This window comes from Petaurus breviceps, unplaced genomic scaffold (genome assembly GCF_028583685.1).
Source record: "Petaurus breviceps papuanus isolate PSGF00001 unplaced genomic scaffold, PetGlider_PUasm1.0 90444, whole genome shotgun sequence".
NCBI lineage: Eukaryota > Metazoa > Chordata > Mammalia > Diprotodontia > Petauridae > Petaurus > Petaurus breviceps.
In genome coordinates, this window is record NW_027187256.1 from 2,548,361 (window position 1) to 2,565,700 (window position 17,340).

General features: G+C 39.1%; 1 protein-coding gene and 1 pseudogene across 1 annotated transcript; one reads left to right on the forward strand and one right to left on the reverse strand.

Annotated features, from left to right (window-relative positions):
• The first annotated feature begins 3,491 nt into the window (after positions 1-3,491).
• On the forward strand, positions 3,492-6,268 carry LOC138177790 (olfactory receptor 51G1-like; annotated as a pseudogene).
• Positions 6,269-16,157: 9,889 nt separating this feature from the next.
• LOC138177665 (olfactory receptor 52J3-like) lies at positions 16,158-17,093 on the reverse strand. Its single transcript, XM_069108877.1, has one exon. The coding sequence runs from the start codon at positions 17,091-17,093 to the stop codon at positions 16,158-16,160; it is 936 nt and encodes a 311-aa protein (XP_068964978.1).
• Positions 17,094-17,340: the final 247 nt, after the last annotated feature.

Consider the following 17,340-nt stretch of genomic DNA (forward strand, 5'->3'; position numbering starts at 1 on the left):
GTGTGATTTATTCTCTGATTTTGAGTTCAAGGAACAAGATGTTAAAATTTTAGAGTAAACTACCCTAAAGAGTAGTGATTTCTCAATCACTGGAAGTATTCAAGCTATTCAATCTACTTATCAATTATGTTCTATATATACCTTTTGTTTATATATGACCTGGATTAAATACTTTTTGGAGTCTTTTCCAATTCTGAGTTGGTGTGATTCTCTGAAAAATTAACTATCTTACGCAAAGGTTATTGTCCAGAACTGAAGTAAATCAGACTTTCAGGAGGTAAAGGTGACCACACCTACAATACAATACAGAACAAAGAAATAAGAATGAAACTACATAAAGGATAGTCTAATCAAGAGTCTGAATTGCCTTTAGTTATGGCTTCAGTAAAGAGTGTTCTAAAGTCAGCTCCTCTAGGCTCTTGAGAGTTGATTGTTGAACTTTCAGTATAAGCATTTAGAATTTGAAATTTGGTAAACATGAATCAGAACTTGATTTCTTGTTTTGTTGATTCTTTAGATTTAAAGAAGTGAAAAAGAAAAGTTAATAATGCAGATTCAACTTAAAAGTGTCTCAGATGTGTACTTTTACTATATATTTTTGGAGATCCAGTTGTAATACATTTACCAGCACAGCCCTAATTTCAGGATAGAAATGAGAGGCTAGCAAATAGAAGACAGTCTTAGGATTTCATTGGCATTGGTGATGGTTTGTTGGAGAGTGTGTGTGAGAAGAGCTGCATTTGTGTGTGTGTGATCAGAAGAGGACTTTCATTGATGTAGGGGATTCTCAGTAAGAAAACTACCTCTATCAATACATATCTGAAGTGATCTACTACCTACAGTTTTAGAGAGTTGTTGGAGGTCAATCAGGTGTTAAATAACTTACCTAGTCCCACAAAGCCAGCATGCATTAGAGGCGGAGTTTGAACAAAGATGATTTCTCAAAACCAGCTGTATTTTGGTGGGTGGGACAGAAAATACTATAGCATCATTTGGTCAATTTCAGAAGTAAAGAAAACAATTGTACTGGATCATATACTTTAAGGACATCTTGCATCCACATAAGTTTTTAGTCTCCATCCATACAAGGTTCTTGGTTTTCCTGTCATGGAATAACCTGTGAGTGTAGAAATCTCAGGAATATTAATTTAAGCACTGGGATTAGAGTTGGAAAGTAGTTGAATATCTAATAATTACTCTCCTCTTTTTACTGATAAAGAAAGAGAGGTCCAGAGAGATGAGGTGATTTACTGAAGTTTACACGAGTCAGGACCCAGGGACTTTAACACCAGATTAGTACTCACTGTGACCCCATGTCCATCTACTCATTAAACTTGTATGACTATGGGCTGTAGGAGTAATCAGGTATCATAACATAAATGGATTTAAATGCTATGGAAATTTTTTGTGCTGATGTTGAGCCCCAAGTTTTATTGCCTATTGCATCCACAAATATCTTCTGGGGCATTTTCTTTCCTCCTCTCTATAAAGCAAAGAGAAGGATCAATTAACAACTTTCTTCAAAGCACTTCATTCATTAATATCTTTTCTCCCCAACTGTTTTTTTTTTTTACTGTCAATAACTATATTTTTTATACTGCACAATTCCTAGTGTGTGAGAGAGATGAAAACTTCTCAGCCCATACCCTAAAATGGAGAGAGTGCTCTAAACTCAAGCTGGGCTCTGGCTACAGATACGCCTAACATTCACTTTTGTACTCTCAGGCTTTGGCTGCAGCTAGGCCTAAGTTGGCTTTTGCAAACTTACCCCTCCCCTGCTTTTACCCACTACCAAATAAGGTATCAAATGCTTTTGCGGGTTTTCATTGGTTCCCTAGTTTCCTGGCCCCTGTATCTCGGTAGATTGCCAAGCTGGATTGTGAGGCAGAGCTCTCAACCAATGAGTGCAAGGTCAGTGGGAGGGGTTGCTTGTGTTAGCCTATATTACTACATTTCTTGCTTTCTGTAGCCAGCCTCCCTCCACTTGTTTGTCCTGGTGAAGGTGATGCTCTCTTTCTTGCAAGAATTGAATAAATCCTTTCTGTTCCTACCTAGAGAAGCCTCTGAGATTTTTATTAAATTTTGGATAAGGTTTTCATCCCACACACTAGCAATGTGCTACATTATTATAAGAGGCTCATTATATGTATGTATGTATGTATGTATATATGTACCCATCAATTGAAACTGTGTGTATACATAGGTATATGCATATAGATACTTAGACAAAGATATATAGCAGCTAGGTGGCACACTGGATAGAAGACTAAGCCTGAGGTCATAAAGGCTCATCTTCTTAACTTCAAATCTGGCTTTAGACAGTTACTACCTGTGTGACCCTGGGTAAGTCACTTAACCCTGTTTGCCTAAGTTTCTCATCTTTAAAATGAGCTAGAGAAGGAAATGGCAAACAACTCCAGATCTTTGACAAGAAAACCTCAACTCTTGTCATTGAGTGTTGGACACAACTGAAAATGACTGAACATCGACAAAATATAAATAAATACATAGCTAGATACTGTGTATATTTATACATTTATACAGAGAGAAAGACACATACAGATTGAGAGATCGTAATAGTGATGTATTTTGAAGGAAACAGTGGGATGGACTTGTTGATGTGATGAGAGGGAGCTGAACTAGGAGGAGCTGGTGCCATGTATAGGGAGAGGCCCAAGCTGAGAGAGGCTAGAAGAACTTCTGGGAACAGCATTGTGGAGGGGGGAGAGAGAGAGAGAGAGAGAGAGAGAGAGAGAGCTCCTGGGAACAAGGATCCTGTGACAGAGAATTGATGGGGGCCAGAGTTGCTGAGAGAGAGAGAGAACTTCCAGCTGAAGCCTCCCTGATTGCTGAAGGGCAGTTGTAGCTGCCCAGGACTTTTGAGAACTGCTACCCAGAGCTTCCGAGAACTGAGGAGCCATGACTGTGGTGCCGGTATTTTGTCTGTCTGTGTTGATGTTACTTTGTCAGAGTCATTTGTTGATAGAGGCCTCAGATCTTATTGGGTGTAAGTTGATTTCACAAGCAAAAGATGAATTGAAGAGGATACCAACAGAAACTGCTAAGAACTTGCCTCGGGCCAAGATGAAGAAAAGACCTCTCCTTGGGTATTGAATGCTGTGGTGATACTCTAACCTAGTTGTGACCTAGGGGTGGATGGCTTTTGTGCTTTCCACTATCCCTTGAGAGTGTACTTGGTGCTAACAGATGATATTAATTCAGTTGTGATCCAGGGGAGGAAAACTTTTAACTTGTATACTTTGTACTTTGTGATTGACAAAATGAATGCACTTTGTTTATGATTGGAAACTAATCTCCACTTGAGAAAAGAGACTTTGTGATTGATTAAATGATGGAGCTATCCAGGGGTGCAGTGCTTTGACTTTATACTTTGTGATTGAATTGAGGACTTACTAAATCATTGAGTTACACATGGTGAAAGCTGTATTTTGCTATTCTGTGAATGTTTACCTTAATCTGTTACTGAATAAATAGAGTTTACTATACTTGTAATCTGAACTTTGGAGGGTGCTCATGCTTGGTGCTACAGAGATACAAATATGGAAATAGAGATATAGAGATATTGATGCTATTGATGATGATAATTGTGATGATAAGTATGATGATTGTAAATTATGATAATTATTGTCCACTATACTCACTGAGGATCAATGAGTAGAGACTTAGTAATATTTGTTCTACTTCCATTCCTGGGGAGGAATTGATGCCATTGAGTATCATATCTATTTTCAATTCCTCTGTCCTCTATCTTAGGTTTCTTTTAACACATTTTCCAGGTATGGAGGTTGTGCATGGTTTGATCTCCATTCCCATCTTCCTGGTCTACATTATTTCCATTGCAAGAAATACCACCATTGTCTTCATCATTCATGCAGATCCCTCATTCCACCAGCCCATGTACTACTTTCTGTCAATGTTGGCTATGACAGACCTCAGTCTGTCTACCACTACATTGTCTACTCTGCTCAGTGTATTCTGGTTCCATGCCCAGGAGATCCCTTTCAATGCATGCTTGATTCAGATGCATTTAATTCAAGTGTTCTCCATCACTAAATCTGATGTGATGTTGGTCTTGCCATTTCACCATTTTGTGACCATCCACGAACCCCTGCACGATTCAACCATATTCACCAATGGGTTAATTATTGGGATTGGACTGGATATTGTTGGAAGGGCACTGACTTTAGTCTTTCCAGTCTCCTTTCTATTGAAAATGCTACAATACCAACCCATCAATGTCCTCTCCTATTACTTTCGTCTGTACCAGGATCTCATTAAGATGGCAGTATCCAGTCAGAGGATTAGCAATATCTATGGCCTCATGATGGTCATCTTCTCCATGAGCCTAGACTCAATATTGCTTATTCTGTCCTATATACTCATCCTGGCCACAGTGCTGAGCATTGTTTCTAAGTCAGAGCATGTTAAAATCTTAAACACCTGCATCACCCATACCTGTGCTGTCCTTACGTTCTACACACCCATAATCGTGTTGTCTATTATTCATCACTATGGGCAGAATGTTGTAATGTAATACCAAGCAAAGGTAACTTCCCAGGTTCAAAATACCAGCATAGGTGCTCTCTATTTTATTCAGTAACAAACCCAGAACAGAGAAGATCAAAACATGACATCATTCAAAATACAGCATTTACTAAGTGTGATTAAATCATCTCCAAGGCCTACCCCACCCCAGGACTTTCCAATCATTCAATCAATTACAAAGTCTCTGTTCCAAATACTTCTCCACCCCTAGGCTATACCTTAATTAAGTCCACCACAAAGCCCCTCTTCTCAAATGGAGATTAGTTTCCAAACATAAGTAAAATACATTCATTTGCTCAACCATAGAACACAAAAAGGTCAAAAGTTCCCCACCCCTGGATCACAATTGAATCTACCCCAGAGTTACATCAAGTTTAAACACAGCACTTAATACCCAAATGGAGGTCTTTTCTTCATCTTGACACGAGGCAAGTTCTCAGCAATCTTAGTTCCTGGAGAGACAAGGCTTAGCAAGGCCATAAGATACATTGCCAGTCCCTTCATGAATTTATCCTCTGTCTGTAGAACAGCCCTAGAACCCCTGAACACATTAGCAAAGCCCTCTCCCAGGATTTCTGTAAACATACAACAAGAAAATCCTTCTTCAGGGCTTCTGAACCAACAGAAAGGCTCCCAGACCCCTGCAACAACAGCACTGTCCTTCACCAGTGGACAGTATTCATTCTGTCTGCCGGACAGTCTCCAGACCCCTGCAACAACAGTACTGTCCCTCACCAGTGGACAGTATTCACTCTCAGTACTGTCCCTCACCAGTGGACAGTATTCACTCTCTGTCTGCAGGACAGTCTCAGGCCTTCTTAACCAAATGCCAGGTTCCAGGACTTCTTCAACAGGACAGTCATTCACCAGTGGACAAATCTGGCAAAATAACATCAAAACAGACAGACAAAGTACCAGCAAAACAGCCATGTCTCCTCAGTCCTTGGCAGCTCAGGGGGCAGGTCTCAAAAGTCCAGGGCAATTCAAAGCGGCCACCAGCAATCTCTTAGTCTCTCCCTCTCCACGAGGTGCTGCTTCCAAAAAGAACTTCCGCCTCTCTCTTGTCTCTCCAAATCTACATCACCAGCTCCTCCCACTTCAGGACTTTCTTTTCACATCAACAAGCCCATCCCACAGGTGGGATTAACAAACTCTGGGTTTTAATACAATCAATTTGAAAACCAAGCCAATACAGGGGAATCTTTAATTGCCATTACTATCACATTAATGTATGTAATAAATAACATGAATGTATTTTACTTATGTTTGGAAACTAATCTCCATTTGAGAAGAGGGGCTTTGTGGTGGACTTAATTAAGGTATAGCCTAGGGGTGGAGAAGTATTTGGAACAGAGACTTTGTAATTGATTGAATGATTGGAAAGTCCTGGGGTGGGGTAGGCCTTGGAGATGATTTAATCACACTTAGTAAAGGCTGTATTTTGAATGATGTCATGTTTTGATCTTCTCTGTTCTGGGTTTGTTACTGAATAAAATAGAGAGCACCTATGCTGGTATTTTGAACCTGGGAAGTTGCCTTTGCTTGGTATTACATTACAAATGCTTACTGAATAGTCCATATGCTGATGGCCAGTGTCTACTTTCTTGTTCCTCCAGTCATGAACCCAACTGTATATAGTGTCAAGACCAAACAGATTCACCAGAACAACCTCAAGAAGTTAAAAAAAGCAAGGGGTGGCTAGGTGGCACAGTGAATAGAGCATCAGCCCTGGAGTCAGGAGGACCTGAGTTCAAATCCAGCCTCAGACACTTAAAACAAAAACTAGCCGTTTGACCCAGGGCAGGTCACAGCACCAATTGACCTCCAAAAAGCAAAAAAAAAAAAAAAATTTAAAAAGCAAAATGGATAGGGGGACCCACAAATTCCCCTCAGTAGTACTAAGAATGCTTCACCTTTCTATAACATTTAATCTTTTTTCCTGCCAAAGTATGAAAAAGTGCAATATCATTGATAGTGAATGATGAAAATTTCAATGACTTAAAAAACCTCTAGATGTATGAGATTGAAGCTGAGATATATGCCTGGATTTAAAGGCAACATGGTTGTAATGCTAACTCTAATTTTCATTTAAACCAAGATTATATTATGGTAATAATATTGGATTTTATAGTAAATCAATTACTTTGCAACTTTTCCCATTTATTTGGCATTTTCAGTCCCTACCTGTTTTCTAGTTAAAAAGTCAATAAAGTCACTAAGAATTTACTTAGTGCTTACTGTATGCTAGGCACTAAGCTGAATGCTAGGAATGCAAAGGAAGAAAAAAAATAACATACATCAACTCAGGTGTAATGAGGGAGAGAACATGAAAACAATGATGTACAAATGAGATGTTTGCAGGATAAATGGGATGTAAGGGATGATGGGATGATGCAAGTATTAATGTAAAAGGTGAACTTTCAGCAGAAACTTCAAGGAAGCCATAGAATCCAGGAGACAGAGATGAGAGGGAGAGAATTTTAAGCATGAATGACAACCAGTAAAAATGCACAGAATTAGTGTAGCAGGAAGCACACTTGCATACCTATGGTGGCTGCCAACACAGGTTCTTAGATCTGTTTTTCTAAAGGAAAGTCACTCAAAATGGGTTAGCAATCTTGCTTTAATCAAAAATATGTCATTTACCTAGTTCAGGAGAAAAAGTCCACCACCCCAAACTTCAGACAATATAAACAAAATAGAAACAAGTTACAAGCAGCAGACAGGCTTACAACTCCTTGACTATTGCATCCATGCCTAGTCAGTTACCAGAGAGGGAAGCACCAACGTGTGGGTTTTCAAAGCCGGGGGACTTGACGGCTGCCCAGACTCATCAAGTGAAATCACACAACTCTTCTCAAAGTGAGCCCCCAAACAAAATCTCACATCAGGGTATATATAGCCTTCTCCTGGTTCATGGAATGTCACAACCTTCTTGAGCCAATGCCCAATCACACAGCACCAAGGTGTGAGAATTCGTGAAAAGCAAGCCTCCCACCACAGGCTCCATGTGACCACATTCAGCCTATTAGGGTGCAGAGTATATATATTGCTCTTTGGAGAGCAGTTGGGGTTAAGTGACTTGCCCAAGGTCACACAGCTAGTTGTGTGTGTGTGTGTGTGTGTGTGTGTGTGTGTGTGTGTGTGTATTTAAGCGTCTGAGGCCGAACTCAGGACCTTCTGATTCCAGGACCTGTGCTCTATTCACTGAGCCACCTAGCCACCCCCAGAGTATACTTTCAAATCAAAGATACTCCATTTCTTAAGCCTATCAAAAGGCCTAGGGGCAGGGAAGATCTTAAATTCCCATTCCCATAACAGTTAGGAGATGGATTTTCCAGGGCAAGGAACAGCAAGAAGGACAGTATCATTGGATTAGAGAATATGAGTAGGGGAATAAGTCTTAAAAAGACTAGAAAGAAGAAAGGGATCAAGTTACAATTTGCATTCCAAACAGTGGAATTTATATTTAATCATAGAGATTAAAGAAAGCCACTAGCTAGAGAGCCTTTATTAAAAAAGAATGATGTGGTCAGACCAGTGTTTTAGGAAGATCAGGTTGAAAGCTAAGAGATGGATCAGAAAGGGAAAGGCCTAAGGCAGGGAATTCAAGCATCAGGTTATTTCATTAGTCCAGGCTTGAGGTGATGAGGCCCTGAATCAAGAAGGGATAAATCAGAAGAAGAAAGGGAATATATTTTAATGAAAATCTAAAGAAGCATAAAAATTTTAAATAGAGAGTTGGGTCTTAAGAAATGTTTATTAAGTTTATTCAAAAGAAATAGCTCTGAGAATAAGTTAGTAAACTATTTTGTGGGGTTTTTTTAGGGGGGGGAACTTAAGATGGAAGAAAAACAGGTGGAAGATAAGCAACGGCAGTGGCTTGGCACAAATGGATTAGTCTTTGCAGTTTCTTGAAAACTTGAGAATTAGTCCAAAAAGAAGCCTTCAAGCCTAAGTCAGGGAAATGACTCCCTGAGAAAGTGAGGGAGGGGGAAATGTTGGGCATGTTGGAAAAAGAAACAGAGGAAAGATTTCAGGCTGTGAAGATTTAAATAGAGTGAATGCAAATTTCTCTCTAACATATTCACAACTACCTGTATTTATGTATTGTGCATTATATCTGGTAACAAAATAGTTGCCCCATGAAATGAGTAATACCTAAACAAATTTTGGTGTATGGGTGGAATGGAATATTTACTGTGCCATAAATGCATGTGAAGCCTTCAACAAAGAATGGGAAGAATTATAAGAATTCGTAGAAAGTGAAGTAATAGGAAGCAGGTGAATAATGTACATGACTACACAAAACATGGAAATAACTAAAAAACTGAAACTGCATGCTAAATAATTATGAGAATCAAATTTTGCCTAGGGAAAAATATTGCAGAAAATATCTCTCTCTCCCCTCTTTACAGAGGTGAGGCATTGTGAGCATGGGGTACTAGACATATAGTCAAACATAGTTGTGTTAACTCATTTAGTTGAACTATTTTTTTTTAACTTTAGAAAAAGTTTTGTTACAAGGGATGGTTTGTTGAAGAGAGAGAGAGATATATTTTATATATATATATATATATATATATATATATATATATACATATATATATATGGAAATAAGGGTGATGTAAAATAATGATTTTTAAAAGAAAATGCATTAACTGTGAACATTTGTAAGCATACATCAAGTAATTAGATTAAATATGCCTAAACATGAAATTTAAACACAAACTTTTTAGGACATTCAAATGCAAATGAAATGTTGGGGTGAGTGAAATCTAGGAAAACAACGACACAGAATGCCCATAAAAGACCTTAACTGTCCCCATAAGATTTCCCCATGAATACAAGATGCAAGGATATGTTTGTCTTCTTCATTTCCTTTTAGTAAATAGACATGCTTGGTCCCATTTCCCTGAAAGATTTATACAGATTCTGAGCAGAAGACCATTGAAATAATTTGATAAGATTAAATATCTATCTACTCTTTGGAAAAGGACAATGGAAATAAACAGATTTCAAGGAGGTAGTATTTTTTTTAAGAGATTTCAATTTTGCGTATAGTATTAAAGGTCAAAATCCCAAAGTTTTTGCTTCAAGAAAAGACATATTAATAGAACCTTGGAATGAAAACCAGACAGTTGATGACCAGAATATGTAGATATGGTGGATAATATTATTTAATCCCACTATTATCATATTTTGTGAAGCCTTTCATTAAACTGTTTCTTGTGAATTCCTGCTGACCACTTGTCAGGTATGTTACAGAAGAGATCTTTATTCATGTAAAGATGAAATTAGGTGATATCTGATTTAATTTTGTGATTTTGTGAGCTGTGGACTTATTGAAATTTTCAGGGGCCTTTTTTTAAATGAAAACTCTCTTAGTTTACTAATCTTAAGATATTATAGAGCTCATGGACACAGGGGTTGATGAAGAGAACCAAAGTGATAACTACAACCCAAGGGGATATCCAAAAGCCAATACGAGAAGCAAGAAAATTTGGGTATCAGACATTTAGAACTGAAAGGTATGCTATAGCTCATCTAAACAATGCCCTCAAGTACTAGACATAGAAAGAGGCTGAGAGAGATTAAATTAATTATACAAGGTTATTTCTTGTCCTTTGTTTTTCTTTTTTCTTCCTTTCCTTGCCTTTCCTTGGCCTTTCCTTGCCTCTCCTCTCCTCTCCTCTCCTCTCCTCTCCTCTCCTCTCCTCTCCTCTCCTCTCCTTTCCTCTTCTTCTCTTCTTTTTTCTTTTCTTATTTTTTGAGAGTCAATCAAGGTTAAGCTGCCCAGGGTCACATAGCTAGTAAGTATCTGAGGCTAAATTTTAATTCAGATCCTCCTTACTCCAGTGCGGGTTCTCTATACACTATGCCGCCTAACTGCCCCTAGATCACGGGGTCTTTAAATATTTGTTGTTTCAGAAAAAAAAAAAATAAATAAATAAACTTTTGGCAGTCTGGGGAAGGAAGTCTGTGTAGTCCTTCTTAGAATGAAATTTTGTTACATATGTTCATAATTGACTGAAATGTGCAGCTTAATTCAGAGCACAGTGTTTGGACCACACCTCTAAATTCTCTGATTTCCTGCATTCTATCCATGGGATCTGTGGAACCAAGGTTAAAAATTCTTGATCTTTATTTTCTTTAATATCCATTCCAGGTCTGACTTTTATGATTCTATGAATATATATGTATGTATGTGTGTATGTGTATATATACAAGTATGTATATATATACACACAAACATGTGCATATTTATATATAAACATTTGTATGTGTGTGCCTTATATATGCATATATATAGTTATATACATTTGTATTTAAACATGAGTATTGCTGTACACTTGTTTACGTGCAAACATATCTACAAACAGTGTAGCAAAGTTGGAATTTGGGGACACCAAACACTGTCCTCTCAGGTCTGTCAGTGGAATGTTCACTGTCATCCTCCTGCCTGGCTCTGTTACTGTTGATCAAGATTTCTCACAAGGATGCCTTCTCAATCCCCTCATTTCAATTTGAACCTTTAATAAATCAAGCCATGCATACATGTTAACTGAAGAGGCCTAGACTTCCTACTTTCACATAAACCCATCCCCTTCCAAATAATCTGCAAGTATTTTCACAAGAACCTTCTGCAGAATACCATCCTTCTTTTTTTTTTTTGGTTTGTTATTTTATTGTTGATGCTAAGAGAGAAGCCATTACTAAGGGGCCACAGAAGAGGGAAGAGAACATCACTGTCACAGATTCATAGACTGACCTTTAAAGATGAAAAAGACCTTAAAGGTCATCAAGTCCAACTAACTCAGTGCATAGATTAAAAAAAAACTGAGTCCCACAGAGAGATTAAATGACTTGACCAAGGTCACAAAAGTAATACATGACAGAAGCAGGATTCAAACTCAAGTTCAATATTTTTTCAACTGAATCATTTTGCCTATCCAATGTAACAGTATTCAGGGCTTCTTTCATAGGCTCCACCAGCACACTGAATCACACACACTCACACACACATGTGGACCAACTCTCCCAACAGTGATTCTACCTTCCCTTTCTTTTATTATATGTACTTGGTCTCTGGTTTTCTTATTGGTAATGATCACATACATCTGTGATATTGTAATGGAAATGCAAACTTAAAGATCTTCCCTGCCCCTAGGCCCTTTGATAGGCTTAAGAGACTCTGAGAACCTTCCTTGATTTGAAAATATACTATGCCTCCTAATAGGCTGAATGTGGTCACATGGAACCTGTGGCAGGAGGCTTGGTTTTCAGGAATGCCCACACCTTGATGCTGTGTGATTGGGCAGTGGGTCTAGAGGGTCACATTCTCTGACCTAGGAGAAGGCTATATAATCCCTGATGTGAGGCTTTGCTTTGGGTATCACTTTGAGAAGGGTTCTGTGATTTGATCAGATGAGACTCTGGGAAGCCATTATTGAGAGCCCCCTGGCTTTGAAAAACCCAGATGTTGATGGTAACTGTGATTTGTATGGATGTAATGGTTGGACAGTTTGGAAACCTTTCTGCTTGATCTATTTCTCTGTCTTGATAATTCTGTCTGTATACTCTGAAGTTCAGGGTGCTGACCTTTTTCCCCTGAACTAGGTAAATGATATATGTTTGACTGATTAAAGTAAGCTTGTTAACCCATTTTGAGTTGCTTTCCTTTATCAAAGCAGATCCAAGAACCTGTGCTGGCAGCCACCCTGGGGACACAGGGGTGCTTGCTGCTACAGATATTTGGATAAAATACTCAGTATGTTACCTATCTCCAACATGCCCACAGGATTACAAAGGATGGGTAGAAGATAATATATTGCCATCATGTAGGGTGGAGGCAGAAGGGAGAGCTATAATATGAGATGGGCCCAGCTGAAAACTGAATGAATATTTCTCTTGCCAAATGGTCCACCGAATATTTTGGGGGATAATCTTCCCACCTTGGCAATATAACTTTGCCTCTTGATGCTTTTTTCCCTAATGAGAATTTATGGAAAGGAACATGTTTCTAATATCACATGTCAATTATACAGTAAGATACACTTGGAGAAATTTTCTTTATTACCAGTTTTCCTGAATCAACATTGTTCTACAGGACAAGGACATATTGCATTAGAAATAATTTTATCCCAGGTATTTAAAATTAACCTGGGGTTTGGGAATGCAGAATTTAAAATATGAGAACCTAAGTGTGAATCCAGGCCTGGCCCCTTATTTGACTTGAAACAAATCTATTGTTGCTGTTGTTTTTAACAGTCTCAATTTTCCTATCTCTTAAATTAGGGGCTAAACTAGATTAGATTCCCTCTAGATTACCTTCCAATCCTAAAATTTCTTTATTATACAGAGATTTGAGATGTCCTTGAACAATATCCATAATTAGTCTTCTACTTAGTAGATAAGGCTTAGGTTGTTGCCCAAAGCAAAGAGAAGGTTCAGGATTTATTCTGTCAGTCACAGTCAGTCAGAGGTGAAACTTAAACCCAGGTGCTCTTGACTATAATTGAATTCATATCCACTATACCATATTTTCTCTGGTGTTTATAATCCCTAATTTCTCTTAAGAAAAGGAATTCTCAAGGGGAGCATTCCTTGAGCTAGGAAAATCAAACATCTTTTTTTTTGGGGGGGGGAGAATGGGGGATGTTATCCAGATACATACAAATAGACTTCAATCCACTCTCTGCAAAAGTACATTTCTGTCAGCACCATCAATTATCACCACAGTTATAAGTAGCTCATCTAGTGAGTTTAAAACTCACCTTAAATATTTTCTAGCTATGGGATTATGGACAAAACATTTAATTTCATTTGCCTCAGTATAAAACTACATTATTACTTTCACTAGTGTAATGTAATACCAAGCAAAGGCAACTTCCCAGGTTCAAAATACCAGCATAGGTGCTCTCTATTTTATTCAGTAACAAACCCAGAACAGAGAAGATCAAAACATGACATCATTCAAAATACAGCATTTACTAAGTGTGATTAAATAATCTCCAAGGACTACCCCACCCCAGGACCTTCCAATCATTCAATCAATTACAAAGTCTCTGTTCTAAATACTTCTCCACCCCTAGGCTATACCTTAATTAAGTCCACCACAAAGCCCCTCTTCTCAAATGGAGATTAATTTCCAAACATAGGTGAAGTACCTTCATTTGTCAATCACAGAGCACAATAAGGTCAAAAGTTCCCCACCCCTGGATCACAATTGAATCTACCCCAGAGTTACATCAAGTTTAAACACAGCACTTAATACCCAAATGGAGGTCTTTTCTTCATCTTGACTCGAGGCAAGTTCTCAGCAATCTTAGTTCCTGGGGAGACAAGGCTTAGCAAGGCCATAAGATACATTGCCAGTCCCTTCATGAATTCATCCTCTGTCTGTAGAACAGTCCTAGAACCCCTGAACACATTAGCAAAGCCCTCTCCCAGGATTTCTGTAAACATACAACAAGAAAATCCTTCTTCAGGGCTTCTGAACCAACAGAAAGGCTCCCAGACCCCTGCAACAACAGCACTGTCTTTCACCAGTGGACAGTATTCATTCTGTCTGCAGGACAGTCTCCAGACCCCTGCAACAACAGTACTGTCCCTCACCAGTGGACAGTATTCACTCTCTGTCTGCAGGACAGTCTCAGGGCTTCTTAGCGAACAGCCAGGTTCCAGGACTTCTTCAACAAAAGGACTGTCTTTCACCAGTGGACAAATCTGGCAAAACAACATCAAAACAGACAGACAAAGTACCAGCAAAACAGCCATGTCTCCTCAGTCCTTGGCAGCTCAGGGGGCAGGTCTCAAAAGTCCAGGGCAATTCAAAGCGGCCACCAGCAATTCTCTTAGTCTCTCTCTCCCTCCACGAGGTGCTGCTTCCAAAAAAGATCTTCCGCCTCTCTCTAGTGTCTCTCCAAATCTACATCACCAGCTCCTCCCAGTTCAGGACTTTCTTTTCACATCAACAAGCCCATCCCACAGGTGGGATTAACAAACTCTGGGTTTTAACACAATCAGTTTGAAAACCAAGCCAATACAGGGGAATCTTTAATTGCCATTACTATCACAACTAGCCACCTTAAAGTGTTGCTCTGAGGGAAGTATATTGCAATTCTTTAAGTGCTATTTAAAATGACTTATTTTATTTAATCCTGGTTAAAGTAGACAATCTTGTTTATACCTTATTCTAGTAGGTTTTGTAAAGAGAAATTCCCATTCTATGATTCCAGCATTTCATTTTGTTTGGCTTAATATATGTGTATGGAATTTGGGTACGGCAAACACTCAGGCTTCTCACTGGCATGCTCACCATCATCCTCCTGCTTTACTTTCTTATTATTGTCCAGGATCTCTCATAGACATGCCTTGTTACTTCCAGCATTTCATTTTGAACTTTGGATAAATGCACATAAATATTTATATCTGGAATACATGTTTTGTAGGCTCAGCATTTTGTTGGGACAGCCATATTATCTAATCTGCAACTTATTTCTTGTTTATAAGGGACTGCAATCCAAGTGGTATAAAAGATGTCGTCCGAGAAATAGATGAATGAAAAAGAAGATTCTGTGGTCATTGATGAGAACAATGATAGTTGAAGGAGAACCATCATGCTCTCCTAGTTACCTTACAAAGCCAAGAGAAGAAAAAGAAGTCCATGAGCATATTGTGTGAGCCCCCAGTGGTGAACATTTTAGGGGATGTGGGAAAAAAAGCCCACAGGATGGACATGGAGAAGATACCCATGATAAACTTTACAAATATCACATTTTGAATTTGTAGTTGAGGTGTTACCATTGATCAATAACTAGGAAGAATAGAAACAGTTTTCAAAGAACATCAAATCCTAGATTCTTGGAACCTTGGAGATAAAGTGGCTTAATCTTTTCTCATGCAGAAATCCTTCTGAAAGTTCTGAACTCTGACTGAAGTTGTCAATAAATGGAAAAAAATCATTTACCTAATGACAAAATCCATTCCATTCCATTTTATTTATTTTTATTTTTTTTTAAAGCAATTGGGGTTAAATAACTTGCCCAAGGTTACACGGCCAGTTATTTTGTATGGGTGTTAAGTATCTGCCATTTTACTTTTTAGTATCTCTAATTCTTAGGAAGTTATTTCCATGAAAGAAATCTACAATCTGCTTTAATCTTACATTCATACATTCTGTCCTCTGAGACTGGTTCAGGCAGTGTGATATGACTTCCATTAACCAACTGCTACTTCACTTACTCTTACTGCCAAACAGAGCCCCATAGTCTGTCCCTGTCAGAATATCAGACATGAAGCACTGGAAACACAACAATCATGTTCTCCCAAATATTCCCTGAGTAGATGAATTCCAGCACTTCAATTCTGGGGGAAAAATCAGCATTGGGTAAATGATGTTCAGAAAATTTCCCCAAGAAAGGAAAATCAGGCTTTTGTGGTCTTAGGTTTGTAGTTATTTGTACATCCGTTTGCTACTAGTAAGGTATCCACTGGTACCTTAAGCTAGTAAGAAACAAGGAACTTGACTACACTGAACACTCACTTGGTAGTGTCTTATTGCTGAAGCATTAGGAAGGTGTTAAGGTCTACTTGCCATTGAAGGTCTGGAGGACCCGCTCTCTGATTTGCTTGGTCCTCACACCATAGATGACAGGGTTAAGTGAGGGTGGGATGACCACATAGAGGTTGGCCACAAGAATATGGACATATCTGGGTATATTGTGACCAAATCTGTGAGTAAGAAAGGAGAAGAGGGAGGGTGTATAAAAGACACACATAACTCCTACATGTGAACTGCAAGTACTAAGTGCCTTGAGTCGAGCATCATGAGAAGGGAGGCGAAAGACTGCACGTAGGATGTAGCAATAGGAGATTCCAATCAGGATCAAATCCAAGACAAGGAAAGAGGCAACAAAAAGTCCATAGATGGCATTGACACGGATATTGGCACAAGCTAGCTTGGCAATGCCCATATGCTCACAGTAGGCATGCGCAATGACACGAGCCTGGCAGAAGGGCAAACGATAGGTCAGGTATATGATAGGCACCATGAGTATGATGGGGCGTAGAACAATGGCCACCCCAATTCCTGCCAGTACATTGCCTGTCAGAATGGTTGTATAGTGAAGTGGGGCACAGATGGCCACATAGCGATCAAAGGCCATGGCTAACAGGACAGCTGACTCCATACCTGTGAAGGTATGAATGAGAAACATCTGGGTTAAGCAGGCCCCAAAGGTGATCTCATGGACTCCAAACCAGAAAATGCCCAGCATCCGAGGTATAGAAGATGTAGACAAGGCCAGGTCAATACCTGACAGGATGGCCAAGAAGTAGAACATGGGATCACGGAGAGTCTTTTCAACCCAAATCACCAGTAAGATGGTGACATTGCCCAGCAGAGCGACAATGTAGACAGAGCAGAAAGGCAGGGAAAGCCAGGCATGGATATGCTCTAGCCCTGGAATGCCCAGGAGGATAAAGGTGGCTGGGTGGAAGGTACTTTCATTGTGCTCTGACATCCTACTATAGGCTGAAAAGCCAGGAGAATCTTCCCTCCTTGGAAATAAACAAAGAAAGAGGTGGTTGTAAAGATGGCTTGCTCAGAATTAACTGATATATCTACTGAGGTTGAGTTAGTGGGTAAAGTACCTCAATAACCATTAGGTCTTACTATCAAACTGACCCTCTTACCCTGGTAACAGATGTACATCACTCACTGAGTCATCCCTATCTCTGGTTATAGAGGCAAAATTGTAACTTTAACCA